The following is a 22565-nucleotide window of genomic DNA, read 5'->3' on the forward strand; positions in this document are numbered from 1 at the left end:
GGATATTTTCATTGATATAATAAAGATGATACAGTAACGTTGTGAGTTTGAATTAATTTAGATTTGTGTGGTCATTTATCTAACCTAAATTAATTGACTGAGGTAAGGGTCAACATAGCTAAAGAACAAAACACAGCAAATTCCTTCAGGACACTCTCTCCCCTTGCCAATAGTCCCAATGAAGGATCTCAGACCTGAAACATTAAGTCTGTTTCTCTTTCCACAGATGCTTTCTGACCCCTTGAGTGTTTCCTGCACTTTCTGCTTTTATTGGGCTGAGATTGTTGACTTATTAAGTATTCAAGGCTGACATAGATTTTTGGACTACTGGGGAACCATGGACAACAGTGAACAAGTATGGTATGGATTTGAAACCACAGATCAAATCGACTATGAATTCACTGAATGGTGGAGCAGGCTCATGGGGCTCCTAGTGTGTCATCTGAGAATTTTGGCATTGATCGCTTTATGTAAATTACTAATATACACAGTGAACAGAAGGGGCCAAGCAGCTAAACCTGAAGGTAAATCATTTCCAACTACTCTGAACAACTGTCCTTGACTTATTTTTTTCCATTTTCTCCCTTGATATAAATATTTAATCCTGTGTTTTATTCTCACTAATTTAAAGTGAGGAAATTTGTTGAAACTCTCTAAAACACAAGTTTGGTCACAATTGAAGTATAGACTCCAGTTCTGTAATTAGGGGGTGGAAGCAAGGGTGGGGGTCAGGGGAAGGTCTTGCAAATGCTAGAGGACAGATTTAATAGAATGATTCCAGAATGAGGGACTTGAGCTTGGAAGAAAGACCAGAGAAGATGGGATTGTTCTCCCAGCTGGGAGAGAGGAGGTTACGAGGAAATCTAATTGAGGTATTCAAATTAATGAGGGATCCAGTCTGTGCAAATGAGAAAAAAAACTGTTCCCATTGGTGGAAGGGATGAGGAGCAGCAGACACGTTTTTGAGATGACTGGCTAAAAAAAAGGCAACACGAAGAAGTTTTATTCTGCAGCAAGTAGTTAATGTCTGGAATGTGTTGTCTAATGAGGTAGTGGCAGCAGATTCAATCACGTATATTGAATATTTATATCAAAAGGAAGAAAAAATGCAGGGCTATAGAGAAAATCATGGAGTGGGACTGGCTGTATTGCTTTTGCAGAGAACTGCCATGGATTTAAATGGTTTGATTGGTCTATTCCATATTGCACAATCCTGTGATTCATTCTGCAGTCTTACATACTCATAGATACCGTTTTTAAGTGGCAATGAAGGTCCGGGTGGCCGGGCCAGATGGCTTAGTCGTGTAGAGGGGCACTCGGTGACTGAGGATCGGGGGCCGGCGTGGGGCTAGGAGCAGCTGTTCAACCAGAATGCGATCCTTGGAAGACTCTATGAGAATGGATTTGGACAGGTCCTGCCAGCTGAGGGGCAGCATTTTCAGGTGGACTACCGGAGCTCCCCCGGCCGAATACATGGCAGGTGCAGTAGTGTAGCAGTTAGCGTAACACTATTACAGCACCAGCAACCTGGGTTCAATTCCCGCTGCTGTCTGTAAGGAGTTTGTACATTCTCCCCATGCCTGTGTGGGTTTCCTCTGGATGCTCCGGTTTCCTCCCGCATTCCAAAGACATACAGGTTAGGAAGTTGTGGGCATGCTATGTTGGCGCCAGAAATGTACCGACACTTGTAGGCTCCCCCCAGAACATTCTATGCAAAAAGATGCATTTCACTGTGTGTTTCGATGTACATGTGACTAATAATGATATCTTAATATGTTACCTACTAACCATGGTGCAGTAGGAGGCTATTCAGCCCATTGAGTCCATGCCAGCTTCAATAAGAGCAATCCCATCATTCAGCTTCCCTCTTGTCTTATTTTTCTGGGGGCCTGCAACTTATTCTGTCTCACATGCCCACCAAATTCCCTTTTAATCTTTTGTCATTTACTCATTCAAGTGGTAATTTACAGTGACCAATTAACCTAACAACACATCTTTGGGATATGGGAGGAAACCAGAGCACCTGGAGGTTGAACTAGCAAACATTATACAGACATCACCTGAGGTCACGTTTGAACCAAATCTCTGAAGCTGTGAGGCAGCAGTGTTAGTAAACTCCTAATTTCCATGTACACAAGCTCCACTGCCATGTCTATTACCTCCTCAAAGAATTTTAGGAGATTTATAGAGAACCTTTGGAAATCTATGCTGGCCTTCTCTAACTATTTTCCCTTTATCAAGTGCATTGTATTTATATCTTCCATTAAATCTCCAAAACATTTTCTGTCACTGATAAATCAATGCACCAATTAGCTCTGTTTACCTTCCTGCTACTGGATACTGCATTGGTCTCACTCAGGTCCTCCAACGCACTTCTAAACTCAAAAGAGGCCCATATTTACTCTAATGACAATATTACTGATAGATGCCACGTTAAGCTTCTAAGTTCCCTATTTTATCAGTGGTAAATTTATTCCATGATTTCCAGGAAAGATAATTAGACAGACTATGCTGCAGCAAGCATAGCAGTGGATTAGGAATGAGACAGCCTCCTTTCAGTAGTTGGTTTCTGTAGGAATTTATTTGTAATTTATTTGTCTACTTATTTCTATCCCCCCAAAAATATATTGGATGATATCGAGGAAAAATAGTGAATAAATGAGTACACTGACAAGACAAACTTTCAAAATATGTCCAGTATCTTGTAGTTAATTGTTAGACTCAAAGCATAGTTCCTGGTTTCCATATAGAGTATAAAGAGTTGAATGGGCAGCAGAAATAATTCTTTGGTTTCCTCACCTCTTTCTTTGTATCATTCTTTGGTAAAATCAATCTGCTGCCACTTAAACCTGGTTGATACCTCAGTCCAAATATTTTGTGAATCTAAGTCAGGAAAATTTGTTTCTATTTCTATAACATGAAGCTTTCTGATTAAAATAAAGTGGAATTATAAAGATAAACTAACAATAGGCTTTTACATCAGAAAGTTCTCCATTGCCTTTGTATGAAGTCAAAGTGAAGGTGAAGAGTATGTTTTTGCTATTGATTTTAAAGAATAAATGCAGCTATAAAGATTAGCTTTCTTTTTAAGAACTGCTCATACTTTCATTGTACAAATGTTCCTGGAAATTATGTGAGTACATGGTGTGCAACCTCTGCATTATAAAATGGGCTGTCAATTTTTTGGGAACCTCTGTAATTTCCCACCTTAACTGCCTCGTGGTCTTGAATGTTTCTTGTTAGGACCAGGCTCTTTGTCGCTTTTTAGCGTAACTACCTGCTTTTGTGTCAATACTCATCACTGATCTCAGGGATATATTTTCATTTAACCTATTCATATTCTCCAGTGGGAACATGCTGGATTAAGGTGGCCACATTCTCAGTGTCAAGGGCCAATGCCTTAGCAGCTCTTTCCAGAGTAAATCATGTCTCACGGGGAGAACCAGCTCCATCCACAAAACTGCTCAGAAAGCTTTGACAAGTGTCTGACACAAAGTTGGCAAAATCTATGATATTCAGAAATATTCTAAATCTATTGAAAAAATAAGTAAATTATTAAAATTTGTGAATCATTGAAATTAAGAAAAAATAAATAAAACATGTAAAAAAACATCATAAGCTCATTCTGGAATGTAGCCACAGAATCAGTGGCAAACAGCCTTCAGGAAGCCTCTAACCAAGTTCATGCATGGAAACCCAATCTTTCCAGCTCTCAGCATGGAATTGTTGGCATTTCTACACAAAATTTTCTTTATTATCCCTATTGTTTATCAAACTTTCAACTGTTTCAAGAATGACCACTTTGCCAACATGTAAATGTTTAGTAAAGCACAAAGTGAAGTTCTCATTCAGTACACCCTCTATTTATAATCGTCAACTTTCTCTTCTCAGGGTGCTTACCTGACTTTTAACACTTGTTTATTCTGAGGATCGCCAGAGTATCAGGAGTATCAGCTATATATCCCATGACAACCAGAGATTCAACTAATGAGCCATTGATATTAGCAACATTCCTTGTTTGTTTTTGGGCTCTCTGAGACTCTCTTTCTAAATAATCACAATGTCACATACAGTTGATTGAAACCAATAGTAAGCTTGGTATTCTTCAGAGCAATTGAGAACAAATACATTTTCAAAGCTTGCAAAATTCTAAATTTACCTTTGCCACTTTCATATGTTCCCCAAAAGACAAGTTTGAATTGTAGCACCGTTGCACCTTTTGCTCCATTGTCAGGACGACGGCAGCCGAAAACTGTATCTTTGTTGTCTGATACCTGAGCAACAACACAAAATTTATTCTGATGAACTGACAGCTTTTGTTCACTATAATGTAGCGTGGTTATTGTGGAGCATTAAGAGGAAAATCTGCCTCCTGAGACCAGGGTCAGGTGAAGTGGGCTGGCAGGTGGATGTCCTAAATTGGTCTTGGGGTATGGGATAAGAGATAAGATATCTTTATTAGTCACATGTACATCAAAACAGAGTGAAATGCATCTATTTTGCGTAGAATGTTCTGGGGGCAGCCCGCACGTGTCGCCACGCTTCTGGCACCAACATAGCATGCCCACAACTTCCTAACCCATATGTCTTTGGAATGTGGGAGGAAACCGGAGCACCCACAGGAAACCCACGTAGGCATGGGGAGAACATACAAACTCCATACAGACAGCGGCAGGGATTGAACCCAGGTCGCTGGCGCTGTAATAGCATTACGCTAACCGTTACACTGAGTTGGTCATCAGAGGATCAGGGATGGAAGAGATTGTGGTTGGTGATCAGGGTTTGGTGGGAGGGTTGTGGGAGGTGGCCATGATCAGAGTTTGGGAGGGGTTGTGTGAGAGTAATGGTGATTAGAGTTTAAGGAGGGAGACGTGGGAGGGTATTGGTGATCAGAGACTCAGGGTTGGAGGGAGTTTGTGGGAAGGTGCAGGCAATCTGAGGTTTAGCTCTATTAATTATTCCACAATAGAGATTAATTCCCACAGCAACCCTCCACAAGGAATGTTGTGTGGGAAACATAACCATTCTGATGTCTGATGTCAAAATCACTGTGAGCATGATTCACAAGCGGTTCAACTTCTAGAAATGGACATTATCACATTCCACTCTGGCTAGAGTCAATTTTCAATTGTCTGGACTGAAATAAACAATTACGTTCCTAGGTCTGCATCATATGAGTGTAATGCCAAGCAGCTCGACAATATAGCTCTATAGAACTCTGGTTAGGTCACATTTAGAGTATTGCACGCAGTTCTGGTCACTTCACTATAGAAAGGATGTCGAGGCTTTAGAGAGGGTGCAGAGGAGGTTTACTAGGATGCTGCCTGGATTAAAGGGCATGTGCTATCAGGAGAGGCTGGACAGACTTGGGCTCTTTTCTCTGGAGCGGTGGAGGCTGAGGGGTGATCTGTGGGAAGCATATAAAATTATGAGGGGCATAGATAGGGTGGACAAGCAATAGCTTTTTCCCATTATTGAGCGATCCAATACCAGAGGGCATGCATTTAAGGTGAGAGGGGGTAGGTTCAGAACAGACGTGAGGGGTGTGTTTTTTATGAGAGAGTCGTGGATGCCTGGAATGTGTTGCCTGATAGGGTGGGGGAGGCAAATTCACTGGAGGCTTTTAAGAGGGTCTTGGATGGGCACATGAATGAGAGGAAAATCGAGGGATATGGGCATTCTATAGGTAGGAGGGAATAGCTATGTTGGCACAACATTGTGGGCCGAAGGGCCTGTTCTGTGCTGTACTGTTCTATGTTCTAATACATTGCATCATAACTAGTATAAACAAGTGTTGCCAAAACAGTCAAGAACATACAGCACTTCCGCAATTGTCACCACCGTGAAAGAAAACAGCTGGTATGGAGGATGCAATATGTCTACTGGTGAAGATCAATTTAAAGAATTGGGATGTAGGTAAAACAGAAAGAGGGGGCTTGTTCAGGAGCAAGTTCATTCCAAAAGATGCCACTTTACCTGCTGTTGTATTGAAGGGTCCATTATATATATATTTGCAATGAAAGCCTTGCCTTTGGGGGAGTGCATTCAGAAAATTGGCCCCATCTCTCCCTGTTCGTATGGCATTGGACCACCATGACAGGAGCATTCATCTGAGGAGAAGAATACTATCCCTCTACTAGTGAAGGAAAATTAGAGATATCTCTCCAAGCATGGGAACATCCAGTAGCCAAAGTATTAACACTGATTGTTATTTTTATAGCCAGATGCAGAAGCAGCGGTGATCCCTTTAAATTCGCTTCCAGCATTAAAAACACCTCAGGCAATTCCTTCAGATTTAGAAACCCTCTACCTTTAGAAAGATGATTAGCTCTTCGAACACAAGTTTGTCATTTTTGAGCTGTTTGAGGCAAACATAGCTCATTAGGGCCAGGCCAAACTCACCTCATGAGGCCGAATGAGGTCCAGTCCTTCTGCCTATGTGTGACATGGACAGAAGAGCTGTAGTCTGTCTCTGATTCCCAGACCTGTGACTTGCATTCATGCTAACAGCAGACTAGCTAAAATGGTGAACAGTTTGGTGTCAGTCACATCTCTGAGTGCTGTAACCGTTTAAAAGAGGGAAGCTGTGAATTGTGGAAAAGCACTGACAAAACATAAGAAGTGAGGGTTTGAAAAGATTTTCACTCACATCCGGAGATGAGTGCTTTCTCTGAAGTTCCTGCCAATCTTTAACCATTTGAGAAACAGTGGGAAGATATTTCAGAAGATGCTCTGAAAAGGAAGTGGTTTTCCCTGTAGCAGAGTAATAGGAATCATTGCCAATGTTCGTGTCTTGTAGTAGTAATTAAATTTGCCTAAATTGGGTGTAGACTCAGTGTACCACTCTGCATTGTTCACTGAGTTCCTCACTTTATGGTACCAGGGTGCTGTGGGGACCCAAGATTAGCTATAGCTGACCAGATGTTCATTTGAATCTAGATGTGGGCAGAGAGGGAATCAGGAAGGGGCAAGTGATGGCCATTTCAACTTGGAGTGCTACTGCAAAGTGCAAGTTAAAGTATGTTGCCAACAAATTTTACGTAGGGGTTAGGCAGCCAATCTGCATGTACTTTAGGCTTCATGATATTTTAGGTGGGCTTCCTGAATGGAATGTAGCAGGAAAGTGGATGGGGTAGGCTAACAGAATGATTTTCAATATTGACATCCAGATACTTGGACTACTGAACTTGAGGAATTTAAATTCAGTTAACGAAAAATATCTTGAATAAAAACTGGTATCATATATGTTTTCCATAATACTATCAAGATTGTTGTGAAAATCCATCTGGTTCACTAATGTCATTCAGGGAATGAACTTTACCATGCTTTGCCTGACTGGTCTGAATGTGACATCAGATCTCCTGCAATGTGGCTAATTTTACCTGCCCTCTGAAATGGCTGAGGAAGCTGTTCAGCTGAAAGAGCAATGAAGAAGGAGAAATGATTGCCATCCTTGCTGGCGATGTCTACATCCTGTTTACAAATAAATAAGAAATGACAGGGTCAACATGCCGAGCAGCACACTTCTGCTGCATGCTGATTGCAGCACATCACCTTCTGTGCTGAAGTTCCTGTGTTTATGCCTGCAAAATGGACAAGTTCCTAAGCCAATGATTTTTTTAAAAAAATTCCTGCAATTAAACCAGAAGAATTCAGGCACTCAAATCAAACAGAAATATATATTTTCCCTCCTTTAACTGGCTTCAACCTAAAATACATTTAACTTCAACATTTTCAATCTACTTTATTGAAATTAGTTGCATAATAGGTCAACACATACTACCAGCATAACCTCACAGAAATGTTCCAATAATACACAAAGCATTAAGGAAGTACATAATCTCTTTCCGAGATCAGTAGTTTCCATAGAGTAATTGAAGTTTCTTGCACAAAGTGGCATATAATAGCTACTCCCTCAGTAACATTATATTGCTTCGCTCTGGCTTCAGAATCATTTGAACAGTTTAGACTTCAAAATGTCCCATGTAAGAACTAATGTGGATTCTGTTTTCACTATTGTTTCTGATGACGCTCCACATTCCAATAGTTCTCAGAATAGAAGCATTCACCTATTCAATCCTTCCACTCACTTGGTGTGATCATTCTCAATGGACTGTGAACTCCTCCAGACTCTTCTCATATACCTCATAACAATTTATTACAAAACTGTACATGAAGATTAGTTAGAAAATTATAATCTTTTTCCAACAGGGAAGGAAGCATGTGGTGCAAAAGTTAAAACTGCACTGGAACTATGGAAAGGAAAAAGAGAATTGTGGAAATTAAAATTAAAAAAAATATTCTGGCTGATGATTTGATTAAAGCTTACATTGTAGCGATTCACCGCACTGGCATCGAACCGACTCCCGCCATTGCGAACGTCGTCGCAGGCCCCGATCCAAGATGGCGCGGGACCTCCTTCTTCCCCATCGTCGGGCTAGGAAAGCCCACGCACGGGAAGGTCAGGTGACCCGCACGTGACGTCAGTGCGGGAACTGTAGAGCGGGAAGTTTTGGGATATTAAAGGTGCTCCATGCCCCTGTCGTTCATTCGACTTCTGATTTCAAACCAGCGACTCTGTGTCTTCATTTTGTAGTGTGTAGCTAGCTGCTACGTTGGTGACCCCGACGGGCCCAAACGTTTTTGGACCCACGATGTCTACACAGCAAGAGGTACAGGCAGTAGCCCTTAAACTGCCCACCTTCTGGACCCACCGGCCCCGTGTCTGGTTCGACCAGGCCAAGGCCCAGTTCCAGATTCACCAGATCACCAGGGACGACACCAAGTACTATTACGTGGTGAGTGCCCTCGACCAAGACACCGCAGCCCAGGTCGAGGACTTCATCCAGGCGCCCCCGGAGGAGGAGAAGTACGATAAGTTCAAGACCCTCCTTCTCGAGACTTTCGGCCTTTCCCAACGCGAACGGGCCTCCCGCCTCCTCCACCTCGATGGGTTGGACGACAGACCCCCCTCCGCGCTCATGAACGAGATGTTGGCCCTGGCAGACAGGTATAAACCCTGCCTGCTGTTTGAGCAGATCTTCCTGGAGCAGTTACCCGACAACATCCACCTGCTCCTGGCGGATGCCAATTTCAGCGACCCCCGGAAGGTGGCCACCTGGGCGGATGTCCTTTGGTGGGCGAAAAAGGAGAGCGGGGCGTCCGTCAAGCGCGTTGCCATGCCACATACCCAGCGGCCCAGCAGGCCAGACCCGGCAATCGAAAGCACCCCACCCACCACCAGGTCTGAGACACCGACCGACCAATGGTGTTTCTACCACCAGCGGTGGGGCGCTGACGCCCGCAGATGCCGGCCACCATGCAGGTTTCCGGGAAACGCCAGAGCCAGCCGCCGCTGATGGCTACGGCAGCTGGCCACCCAGATAGCCTCTTTCATGTGTGGGACAGGCGTTCCGGACGTTGGTTCCTAGTGGACACCAGAGCCGAAGTCAGCATCATGCCTCCGAACAGCCGTCAGACTCGCAACTGCACACCAGGACCCGCCCTCAGAGTCACCAACGGCAGCGCCATTTGGACCTTTGGCACCCGTTTGGTACACCTCCAGTTTGGCACCTGCAACCTTACTTGGAGGTTCATCCTGGCTGCCATCGCACAACTACTCCTCGGGGCAGACTTCCTTCGCGCCAACAGTCTGCTGGTTGACCTGTGGGGTAAGCGTTTGGTACATGCCAGGACCTTCCAAACGTTCGCGTTGGGTGAGGCCAAGCTACCGGCCCCACACCTCGACTCCGTCACCACGTCAACCAACGAGTTTGCCAGGGTCCTGGCAGAGTTCCCGTCCATACTAACGCCCCAGTTCTCCACCACCTTGCCCAAGCATGGCATCCAGCATCACATCCCCACCCAGGGCCCTCCCCTCCACGCCAGCGCCCGGCGGCTACCCCCAGACAAGCTCTGCCTTGCGAAAGAGGAATTAAAAAAAATGGAGGAGCTGGGGATCATCTGCAGGTTGGACAGCCCATGGGCCTCTCCGCTACACATGGTCCCCAAGGCAGCCAGAGGCTGGCAACCCTGTGACGATTACCGACGCCTCAATGACATTACTATCCCGGCCCAGTACCCTGTGCCGCACATTCAGGATTTTGCTGCCAACCTGCACGGGCGGTCCATTTTCTCGAAGGTCAACCTCGTCCACGGGTATCACCAGATCCCGGTGCATCCGGACGACATTCCGAAGACGGCGCTGATCACACCTTTCGGCCTCTTTGAATTCGTCCAGATGCCCTTTGGTCTCAAGAATGCTGCTCAGTCCTTCCAATAACTGATGGACGCGGTCAGGTGTGACCTTGACTTCGCCTTCATATACCTCGACGACATCTTGATCTCCAGCAACAGCCACCAGGAACATTTCACGCACCTCCGCCAACTCTTTTCTCGCCTGAGGGATTTCAGCCTGACCATCAACCCAGCCAAATGCCAATTTGGGCTGGAGATAATCGATTTCCTGGGCCATCGGATCGACAAACATGGCGCCACGCCCCTGCCTGCGAAGGTCGACGCCATCCGCCATTTCGCCAGACCCACCTCCATCAAGGGCCTGCAGGAATTCCTCGGTATGGTAAACTTTTATCACCAGTTCATACCATCCGCGGCCCGCATCATGCGCCCATTGTTTGCTCTCCTGTCAGGTGGAAGCAAAGACATTGTTTGGTTGGAAGAGGATCACACCGCATTCGTCGAAACCAAGCAGGCCTTGGCGGACAGGGTCATGTTGGTGCATCCTCGCAGGGACGTCCCGACTGCCCTCACGGTCGACGCCTCCAGCACAGCGGTCGGAGACGTTCTAGAACAGCTTATCGAAGGGTGTTGGCAACTGCTGGTGTCCTTCAGCAGGCACCTTCGACCACCAGAGCTCAAATATAGCGCCTTCGACCACGAGCTGTTGGCGTTGTACCTGGCCATCAGACACTTCCGATACTTCTTGGAGGGCAGGCTGTTTACAGCTTTCACCGACCACAAGCTCTTGACCTTCACTTTCAACAAGGTCTCAGATCCCTGGTCAGCACGGCAGCAGCGGGACTTGTCATACCTCTCAGAGTTCACCACTGACGTACGCCATCTGTCTGGGAAAGAGAACATGGTCGCGGATGCACTGTCACGGCCCACCATCCAAGTTTTGTCCTGGGGGTGGATTTTGGCACCTTGGCGGAGGCACAGCAAACGGACATGGAGATGCCCAGCTATTGCACCGCAGTCTCGGCCCTGCAACTGTAAGACCTACTGGTAGGCCCTGGTGAGCGCACCCTGCTCTGCGATATCTCCACAGGTAGACCCCACCCCATTGTCCCAGCTGCCTGGTGCCGACAGGTATTTGATGCCATCCACGGCCTTGCACACCCATCCATCCGAACTACTGTCCGGATAGTGTCAGACAAGTTCGTCTGGCATGGCCTGCGTAAACAGGTTTCAGAATGGGCCCAGACCTGCACTCACTGCCAGACCTCGAAAGTACAGCAGCACGTCAAGGCCCCCCTGCAGGATTTTCAACCTACCTGCCGGAGGTTCGACCATATCCATGTCGACCTGGTTGGCCCCCTCCCAGTCTCCCGAGGAGCACGGTGCCTCCTCACGATTGTCAACCGTTTTACCCGCTGGCCTGAACCATTCCCCTTGCAGACACCTCCATCCAGTCCTGCACACGGGCCCTTTTGTCAACTTGGGTGGCCCGTTTCGGTGTCCTGGCACATATCACCTCAGAAAGGGGAGCTCAATTTACCTCCGGCCTGTGGTCTGCCGTCGCCGACTTGTGGGGTTCCCGGATCCACCTCACCACCTCCTATCACCAGCAATCCAATGGGCTGGTGAAGAGGTTCCATCGCCACCTGAAGTCAGCACTCATGGCCCGCCTTAAGGGGCCCAACTGGGTAGACAAACTCCCTTGGGTCCTGCTGGGGATACACACCGCACCAAAAGAGGACCTGCATGCCTTATCCGCGGAAATGGTCTATGGAACGCCCTTAGTCGTCCCAGGCGAGTTCCTACCAGCCCCTCGGGGGCCAGAGGAAGAACCTGCCATGGCGCTCGACTGGCTGAGCGAGCAGCTGGGAAACCTGGCCCCGATTCCCACCTCGCGACACGGACAGGCCCCGGCCCGTATGCCGACTTTCCTCCAAGACTGTAAGTTTGTCTTCGTCGGAAGGGGCGTGCACTGATCACTGCTGCAAAGGCCGTACGAAGGGCCATTCCGGGTCGTCAGGAACAATGGGTCTACGTTCGTGCTGGACATCGGGGGGCGCGAGGAGGTGTTTATGATTGACTGGCTGAAGCCGGCTCATTTGGACTTGGACCAACCTGTGGTGGTCCAGCGAGCGCGGCGCAAGGGCAGGCCACCCAAGTCATACTTTATTTAATTCTGGTTTTCGCGATGGTATTGCCGGTTCTGGGGGGGGTTATGTAGCGACTCACTGCACTGGCATTGAACTGGCTCCCAACATCACGAATGTCGTTGGAGGCCCCGATCCAAGATGGCACGGGGCCTTCCTTCTTCCCCATCGTCGGGCTAGGAAAGCTTGTGCGCGGAAGGTCAGGTGACCCGCGTCTGACGTCAGCGCGGGTACTGTAGCACGGGAAGTTTTGGGGTAGTAAAGGTGCTCCGTGCCCCTGTTGTTCATTCGACTTCTGATTTCAAATATTTGTTTAACAGTAAAACATAATAACTATGAAGAAAGCTACCTTAAAGAACTAAAAATACACTTTGAAATCTGTTCCAACTCCCCATACCAATAATTTAAAAATAAACCGTGATTTTCTTGAAAGCACGCTGTGCGGAACAGATATTTAATAAGGCTACAGTGTGTGATTGAGTAGAGTTCAATACTAAAAAAGGGGACAGAGGACTGATTAAAACACACAGCAACTGCTGAATGCTTTAATCAACTTGAAGCCCTCCATTCTCGAGTGGAGCCTCCTCAATCATACACAAAATTCATTAGCAGATGGGTCAGAATAAACCAATTTTTAATTTGTTAAGTAAATAAATTTGTTCTACTTTTTTCAGTCACTAATTGCTTACCTGAAACAGCCAGTAGCACTGTCACTCCGAAATTAAAGAGTGCTTAGTTCAAAATATTGCAGGATATTAGTACATATTCTAAGCCAGAGGTTTCCAAATTTTTTTTTGCTGTGCTCAATTTAGAGATTTATTTGTTTACGTGCCTCCCACATCTCATTTTTGACTTTCATTTGATCATAGAATAGAAATAATTTGGTTTACTGTTGTGTCTCCTTCCTCTTCTTCATGCTGACAGGCCCACCCCTAATCAGAAAACTGAGGTTTGAGACCAATGCAGCACTTCCCGAGAAGTGGAGATTTGGAAAAGAATTTAAATCAAGGTAGTTTGTGAGGTTGTTCAGAATTCCTAATGCATTGTTAAAAGCAAGCAGTTCCATAAATGTCCGAACCAACGTTCTTCCCTCCATCAACATAATAAATATAATAAAGTACTAGTGACTTGACTTACTATTATTTGTAGAAGTTTGTTGCGCATGAAATGTGCCTTATTTGTTTACATAACAGTTATCACTGTAATTCATTTTGCAACGTGTTCTTAAATGGTTGGGAAATGTGTTAAGGCCTATAAGTGCATATTAAATATAAGTGCATTTTTTTTATATATAGCAGTTGGTTAAACTATTCAAATGTTAATTTCCTTAATTTTCATTTGCATTTCCTTTAAGGATTCTGCATTTCTGTAGGGGATCTCCAATTTATTGTGATGTTTTTTAGGCTGGTTTTGCAATCATGACATGTAAACCATGAGAAAATCTTGGTGCATGCATGCAGAGGGGGAATCCAACCTCACAAACTTTAAGTGGTTGGCTCATTCAAAAATGTGTCCTGCATTGTACTAGGATTGAAATGATTGGTTGGCAGGCCTGTCTGAAAGATGTTATTTTTTTTTCTGGCTGAGAATATCGAGACATCATAGAGGCAGAGAGGACAGTAAAACTACCCTCTCTGATGACAACCATATAGGATTTTATTGCATGAGTTGCAACAAAGTCATTGTTTGTGCTGAAGGGGACATCTCTTTGAAATAAAGACTGCAAAAGATCATGAGGTAACTTGTTGATTAATGAAGATTTTCCAGCCAGTGCAAACCCATACGTAATTCACAAGACCCTCATTAATAACCTACTTTATGAATATGCAGGAGTGCTAATACATTATATTCTGTCATCAAGAGGATGTGATTGCAAAATTAGATCCATTCGCTTTTCCATTTAGGCCGTGACTGAGGCCCAGATAGTCACATGCGTTTGTTGTCAATACCACCCCACCTTTTTGGAAAGCCTACAGCATTCCAAAGGTGCTTGGCCTTCTTGGTGGGCAAAGCACTGGGGAAAATAAAGAAAGCAAAGAAGATTTCTTCATTTGCTTCACATTTGGGCACGGCTCTCAAAATGTAAAAATATTTTCTGCGATTGCTTGGAAAAACCTGGTATATATAAATTTCATGTATTGCGGAGGGCTATGTGGGAAGGAAGGGTTAGATAGATCTTAAAGTAGGATAAAATATCGGCACAACATTGTTGACCGAAGGGCCTGTACTGTGCTGTAGTGTTCTATGTTCTATGTTCACTTTCACAGGCCCAGACAGGAATATCTAAAAAAGAGGATGTGGAATAACTCAATGTTTACTTCTCTGCTGAAGGGGGTTGGTTTCCTCAGACAAGTAATTATACAAAATTGCGTAGATTATTTCACCACAGAGACAGGCATTCAGACCCACCATGTTTAGGTTGAGAGAGGTGGTTTCAGGGGTAAGAATGGGAGTGATCGGAATGTTTCATGAGCAATGAAATTTACTTCATCAATTTCTCCATCTCACCCAAATCTGCTAGTGCCAGCAGAACCCAAAAAGGAATTCTTGCAAGGAGCTATTGCCCGCTGCAATGAAATAACAGCCAGCAGCAAGAGTGCTGTCTGTAAAGAATCAGAATCAGAATCAGAATCAGAATCAGAATCAGAATCAGGTTTATTATCACTGACTTATATGTCGTGAAATTTGTTGTTTTGCAGCAGCAGTACAGTAAAAAGACATAAAATGACTATAAATTACAAAATAAATAAGTAGTGCAAAAATAAAGGAAAAACAAAGTAGTGAAGTATTTTTATCAAAAATCAAGTCCGAAAAGAAGGCAATGTGATAATGTGAATGCAGGAAAAGACACTGATTAAGCAGCATCCTCTGAAAATAATGAGAAGATTCAACATATATTGAAGCAGGTATCTCTCAAACAACAGAGACACTGGAAATATGTATGGCCTTCGCAGGAAAACAATACTAAAAAATGTTCGTGGCAACATTTACCATGCATTCCAATGGAGAAGTCGTAATTAGGCTCTTGTGTGCTTTTAAAAAAAATCTCAAAAAATAGAGCAATTTATCACAAAGTTTGGAGAACAGTCTATTTTCTTGTCATAGTGAGGTGAAACCTGTTGCACATGTAAAATCAATCTTTATATCCTGCACCACAGTAAAGATGCCACGGAAGTAATTACTGATTTTAACCTTGCAGGCTCCCAATCTATTTGCTTGAGGATGAGTTTCAAATAGAATCCAGCAAACAATCCCATTTTATTTTTAAGGTCTGTTTCTTTTTTTTTCTCCTTTACCATACTGTGCATGTTGATCATTTATTGTGATAGATGACCATGTGAGCAGCAGATATGCTGAGGGCCACTAGAGTAAATTATTTGACTGCATATAATCTCTTCCCCAAGCTCATATTTTATCTACTGCTGATAAGAGAGGGTAAATTTCCTGAGGCATTCCCTGATATGTTGCTGTAATTTCTTGGTTTCTGGCAAAGGTAGAGCCATAGAGCAAGATATATCCTGAGGGAATTCAGCAAAAATTTGCAGTAATACAACTGATTCTGACTCTGGCCACATCTCTTGAGGGGATTAATTGATGATGAGGGGATGAGTTGGAGATGGGTGGGAAAAGGAGGAAGTGTTTATTCATATGGTACCAGGGACAGTATGGTCTAGATAGACGTGGCATAACAGTTGATCTTTCTCTAACCATCAGTTTGTGCAATCATAATCAAATTCAAACTCAGAAGAAGCCAGAACTAAGCTAGAGAGTGATTCAGGGAGACAGTTCAACCAAGGTTACCTTCAAATGTGGCTCTGAGAGATATGCAAATGGAATAGTGTCATAGAATCACAGGGTAATCGTGCATGGGAACAGGCCTTTCTGCCCAACTCATCCATGCCGATAATTGAATATAATTTTTTTAAAAAGTATTCAAATGAGATTTCTAAAGCTGCTATAAATGAGACTGAATGATGCTGTAATTATAATTGTTACAAAGTTATCTTGTTGTGTGCGGAGGTCAGCAGGACCCATAAGAGCTCCAGCCTGTGATTAGTTGCACTCACATTAGATTTTTACCATGAGTTAATGTCCATTCTTTTGGGTAATCACATTGCTTTCTTCGATTAGCTTAATTACCAATAGATCTTAAGGAATTCTACAACTGGTTCTTTGTCATTCAATATTAGTATGTTGAAGGGATTTAAAATACTGATGTTTGTCAAATACAGAGAATCTGATTGTCATGGTTTCGTAGAGTCATACAGCACGGAAATTAGCCCTTCAGCCCAACTTGTCCATGTTGACTAAGATGCCTACCTATGCTAATCCCATTTGTCTGCATTTAGCCCATATCCCTCTAAATCCTTCTTATCCATGTCTGTCCAAATGTCTTTTAAACATTGTAATTGTACCTGCCTCTACCCACTTATTTTTTATTTCAAAAATAACCTTTATTCATGACAAGAAGTACATACAAAAGAAGATACAGTGCAAAACTTTTACATTCATGGTCATTACATTCAGTAGTGTCAGCTTATTTTTTTACAACCGTAGCCCATTACCACTTATATGGCCCCCTGAGGTGATACACCCTTTCATTGAGGGGCTTCCCCACCTGTCTCAGCCCCTCCATGTGCAGTAGCAGAAGGAGCCTCGACTGTGGTTCTTCCTCACAGAGCCTTTGCATTGGCTGCACCAAGCTTCAGTTCATCCCTCAGCATGTACTCCTGCAGTCTGAAATGTGCCAGTCGGCAGCATTCCCTTACGGACATCTCACTGCACTGGAAGACCAACAAGTCTTGGGCAGACCAAAGATAAGATATCTTTATCGTGTACATCAAAACACAGAGTGAAATGCATCTTTTTTGCGTAGAGTGTTCTGGGGGCAGTCCGCAAGTGTCACCACGCTTCCGGCGCCAACATAGCATGTTCACAACTTCCTAACCTGTCCGTCTTTGGAATGTGAGAGGAAACCGGAGCACCCGGAGGAAACCCACACAGACACAGGGAGAACATACAAACTCCTTATAGACATCAGCCGGAATTGAACCTGGTTCGCTGGCACTGTAACAGCGTTATGCTAACCGCTACATAAAGTTGATGACCATTCAGCAGCACTTGATGTCTGCCTCGGTGTGTGCCCCTGGAAACAACACCTAAATCAGAGAGTCCACTGTTATACAGCTGCTTGTTGCTGAGTTCTGTCAATGAGACATTTTGCCAGATGATTTGGACAGTTTGTTCAGGGAACCACCCCATAGTATCCATAGAGGCCCTGTCAGTGTCTGCAGGACTTGTGGTCAAAGGTGTTTTCTTGGAAGAACTCTTCCACAAAGGACAGGTAGTGCTGCAACGTCCAGCTGACAGGGACATTGCACAGCAACGGGGCCAGACCTATACTCCACAACACCAGAGACAGGCAGAACCTCAGTACATAGTGACACTTGGTGCCCACCTACTTTGGATCCACGCACAGCCTGATGCAGCCACACATGAAGGTGGTCATCAGGATGAGGGCAACGTTAGGTACACTTTTGGCCCCATTCTCCAAGGACGTGTATCGTGACCAATTGGACTCACTCCATCTTGGGCCCCTAAAACTGGAAGGCAGCCCAGGGGATTACCGAGGCTGAGGAGTGAGGAACAGGCCACACCTGCACCAAATACAGCAGCCCTGAGAGCCGATTGCACCTGATGACCATGTTCTTCCCAGTTACTGTTTCCACAGATTGAATTTTTGTTTGACCTTCCCAATCTGCTCCAGCCAATTCTTGTTACATGCCTCGGCCCCTTCAAACCAGATCCCCAGCACTCTCAGGTAGTCAGACTTGACGGCGAAGGGGAGGTTGGATCGGTTGGTTCAGTTGCTGAAGATCATGGCCTCGCTCTTACCATGGTTGTCTCTGGCTCACGATACCAACTCAAACTGGTTGCAGATACTGAACAATCTGCCTCTACCCACTTCCTCTGGCAGCTCATTCCATATACTTACCTCACTCTATGTAAAAGACTTGCCCCTTAGATCTTTAAAATCTTTCCCCTCTCACCTAATACCTATGCTGTCTACTTTTAGACGCCCCTACCATGTGAAACAGACACTGGAGATTTACTCTATCTGTGCCTCTCATAATTTTATACACCTCTATTATGCCACCTCTCAGCCTCCTTAGCTCCAGGGAAAACAGATCAAGCCTATCCAATCTCTCCTGATAACTTAAACTCTCCAGTCCTGGTAACATCCTTGTGAATCTATTCTGCACCCTCTCTATCTTAATTGTGTCCTTCCTATAGTGTGGTGACAGAACTACACACATAACCAACATTTTGTGACATAACCAACATTTTGTACAACTGTAACATGATGATCCAATTCTTATACTCAATGCCTCAGCTAATGAAGGCAAGCATGCCGTATGCCTTCCTCATCACCCTGTCTACATGTGTTCCAACTTTCAGGGAACGATATATGTACCCCAAGGTGTCTCTGTTCAGCAACACTCCCCAGTGCCATAACATTCAATTGTGTATGTCCTGCCTGGTTTAACTTCCAAAAATGCAACACTTCACAAATGTCCGAGTTAAATTCCATCTGGCATTCCCTTGCTCACTTTCCCAGTTGATCTAAATCCCACTGTAATCTTAGACAACCACCTTCACTGTCCACTGCAACTCCAGCTTTGGTGTCATCTGTAAACTTACGAATCATGCCACCTACATTCTCAACCAAATCATCAATATAAATGATAAACATTAGAGGACACAGCACCGATCCCTATGGCACAGAACTGGTTTGCACTATCACCTTCTGCCTCCTACCATGAATCCAATTTTCTATCGAATTTGCTGACTCACTCTGGAGCCCATGTGTTCTAACCTTCCGGACCATGCAGGACCTCATCAAAGTCCTTGCTAAAGTCCATATAGACAATGTCTACCACCCTGCCCTTGTCAATCTTCTCGGACGCCTCTTCAAAAACCATGACTTCCCACTCACAACGCCATGCTGACTATCCCTAATTAGTCCTTGCCTTACCAAATGCAAATAAACCCTGTCCCTCAGAATCCCTTCCAATAACACTGTCACCACTGATGCAAGGTTCACCAGCCTGTAGTTTCCTGGCACAACATTAGCCATCTTCCAATCTTCCCGTACCTCACCTGTGGTTAACAAAGATATAAAATTTACTGCTAAGGCCCACCTCTGATTTGTCCACTTCTCCTTAAATGACCTTTTTTCCATATCTATAGAATATTTCTGGATTCCCTTTTTAATTTGCTTCCAGTCTTTTCTTGTGCTCTCCCTTTGCCTCTCTTATTTCCTTTTTTACTTCTTCCTTGAACTTTCTATAATTAGCCTGGTTCTGTTTCTGTTAATGACCTGCCAAATATCAGATGGTCTTTTCTTCTGCTTCACTTTTAGATTATCCAAGGAACTTAATTTCTCCACCCTTCTCCCTCACGATAATGTGCATAGAACTATATCCCCATCTTAAAGGCTGCTTATTGTTCAATCACGATTTTGCCAACCAAGTTTCAATTCTTATTTGTTGAGCTTCTTTTTAACATCTGGGCATCTATCAATATCTGCAGATTTATCTTTTAAAATAAATTTGTGGAGCAAGTTGCTGAAAGTGGGTCTTGATAACATCACATTGAAGAATACCTGAGATCTGGGACCTGTGAACATGAAAAGCGGCCATGTATCTACATAACCAGGCAGATTAAAGGATTGTAAAACCAAAACCAACAAATTAGAATAGGTGAAATCAACGTCAAGTTGGATACAGGAAAAGGACTAGGAAGAGGGAAAGATTGGGAAAGAGACCAAAAATAAGGAAGCCAAAAGAGAGAATATAAATAAGTACTTTAATTTTGAAGTTGATGAGTCTATGTTGGATAGCCTCCAAAAAGTGGGTGTAAAGATCACAAAGCGTGGTTAAGCTGTGACCATTTTTTGCAAAGCAGGCAACATGGCAATTTAACATTGCCTGCTTATTTGAATGAATTCTGTGCTGAGCCATTGTATCCTGGCTGGCATATTTTTCACTGGCTGGATGCCACACAAGTGTTATGAATGATTTCTTCTCGTTAAAGCCCACCTGCACACATTGCCACTCTGCACCTGTTAAAAGGGATATAAAGAAAAATATGGCGGGTGTGGGAATCTGGAAGTAATAAGAGAAAATGCTGGAAATATCCAACAGGTTGGACAGTTTTGAGGAGAGAGAATGTCTCTCATCAGGATACGGGGCATTGCTTGTTGGTCTTCGGGCAGAAGAGAATTTGCTCTCTTTGAACTGCGAGCTTCAGTGGCCTCCATTTCACAAGAGGGAATGGAAAACTGTTATATTTTACCAACACAGGTATAACTGCTTTGTTTAAGAATTTTTGCTATAATGCCATTTTTGGGGTATGTACTTTCAATTTATGCATCTGTTTTTTTACTATAATGAACAGTAAGCCAATACTTTTCAACCAGTCTTTTTGATTTATGAAAATTTGCTTAGTAAATTGTTTCCAAGAACACATCCCTTTTGTAAATTGGGAAATCACATGTTCCTGTTCTATCCTGGAACTAGTGGTAAAAGCAAACAGTAGAGGCAAACAAGGACATGAGCCTTCCCTAATAATCTGTTGAGATTATATTGTCACCAGAAAAACAAAAAGGATGTGTGAGTCTACTCCATGCATACATCAATGTTTAATGTTCTGCAGTTGCCCTGCTTGGAAGGAGTCAAATGCATGAAAGTGTATCAATGTGATAACTCTGGCGGTTAATGGGAAAGTTATCTTGGTAAGATCTAAGGTTGCAGTTGTGGCTATAGAATGTGGCAGATTTCAGTGATGTCATCCTTAGTGTAATGCAGATGCCTTACACATTGATTCCCACTGAGATTCAGACAGGAGGATTGTTTCCCGAACACCCTGGGCAAATGTGGCCTCCTGTGACCACTTCTTCCTCTTCTCTTCCCTCTCACAGCAGCCTGCTCTGCTCTGTGTGTCCTCTGCTCAGTCCCTCAGACATACTGTATTCCAAAGTGGATACCTACTAAGGCACCACTGCCTGAGGATATCTGGTCTGTGTGGGTAGTGGGGTGGGGGTGGGGGGGTTTGTGGAGCATAGATTCAAAATAGATGGGAGGAGAGAAAAATATTTTTGGTTAGAGCTGGGTCTACTTCTTGGTCGTCGCTTCGAAGAGTAGTTGGAAGAAACCACCCCCCTCCCCCCACACTTAAAATGCAATTGGATGGGTGCAACCTGCAGGGCTATGGACTGAATGCTGGAAGGTGAGATTAGAACAGGTTGCTTTTTCTCAACTGGCTCAGACAGAATGAACTGAATGCCTCCTCTGTGTCATAAATCTTCCATGATTCCAAGAAAAGAAATCAACCAGTAAAATTAGCCAGGATGGATGGCAGTCTCCATAAATAGAGCTTGTGATGGTGAAGCAGCATAGGGCACAATGTGGGGAGTCCGTCCCACTACTGACTCTGTGAATAATTGTGCAAGATTAAGAGAGGGCATTGGCTGTGCCAGTGTTGGCAGCAATTCAGCAACGTATGCTGACTCGTATTTTGATTTGCCTGCTCTGCATTCCTCCAGCTGACATTCACTGTGTGGACTTAACTCCATCACTAATGGGTCGCCTGACATGACTTGTACAATTGTGCATGCCCACCAGTTCAGAATTCCAAGGACATTTGGAAGATCCAGACAGCATGTAGATATGACCTGATATGTGGCAAGTCTCATTCACTCTACACAATAGCAGGGTCATGGTCATCTCCAACAAGAGGGAGTCTGATCACATACCTGGATATTCAATAGCTTTACCATTGCTAATTCCCTCACCGTCAACATCCTGGGAGTCACTATTGATCAGAAACTCAATTGGATCTGTACTTAAATGCTATGGCTAAAGATACATATCAGAGGCTGGGAAATGATGGAAGACGTTCCAGCTTCAACAACATCCAAGAGGCTTGACACCATCCAAGACAAACCAGAGTGCTTGATTAGTACCCATCAAGGACTCTAAACATTAATTCCCTCCACCACTGTAACATAGTGGCAACAGTGTGTACCATTTATAAATTGCACTGTGGTTACTTGTCTAAGGTACTCTGACAGCACCTTCCCAACCAACAGCAACTTTCAGCAAGAACAAGGGTTTCAGGCGCATTGGAATATGCATGTTCCCCTCCTAATCACAAAAT

At 44.2% G+C, this 22565-nt stretch overlaps 1 protein-coding gene across 1 annotated transcript in view; it reads right to left on the minus strand.

Annotated features, from left to right (window-relative positions):
* LOC127575191 (PC3-like endoprotease variant B) overlaps positions 1 to 22565 on the minus strand; it is a 452025-nt gene that overhangs the window by 19155 nt on the left and 410305 nt on the right. Inside the window, exon 9 of the mRNA XM_052024893.1 lies at positions 4160 to 4274. Coding sequence (XP_051880853.1) covers positions 4160 to 4274 — 115 coding nt within the window. The remainder of the gene's footprint in view (positions 1 to 4159; positions 4275 to 22565) is intronic.

The sequence above is a fragment of the Pristis pectinata genome, chromosome 10 (genome assembly GCF_009764475.1).
Source record: "Pristis pectinata isolate sPriPec2 chromosome 10, sPriPec2.1.pri, whole genome shotgun sequence".
NCBI classification, from domain to species: Eukaryota; Metazoa; Chordata; class Chondrichthyes; order Rhinopristiformes; family Pristidae; genus Pristis; species Pristis pectinata.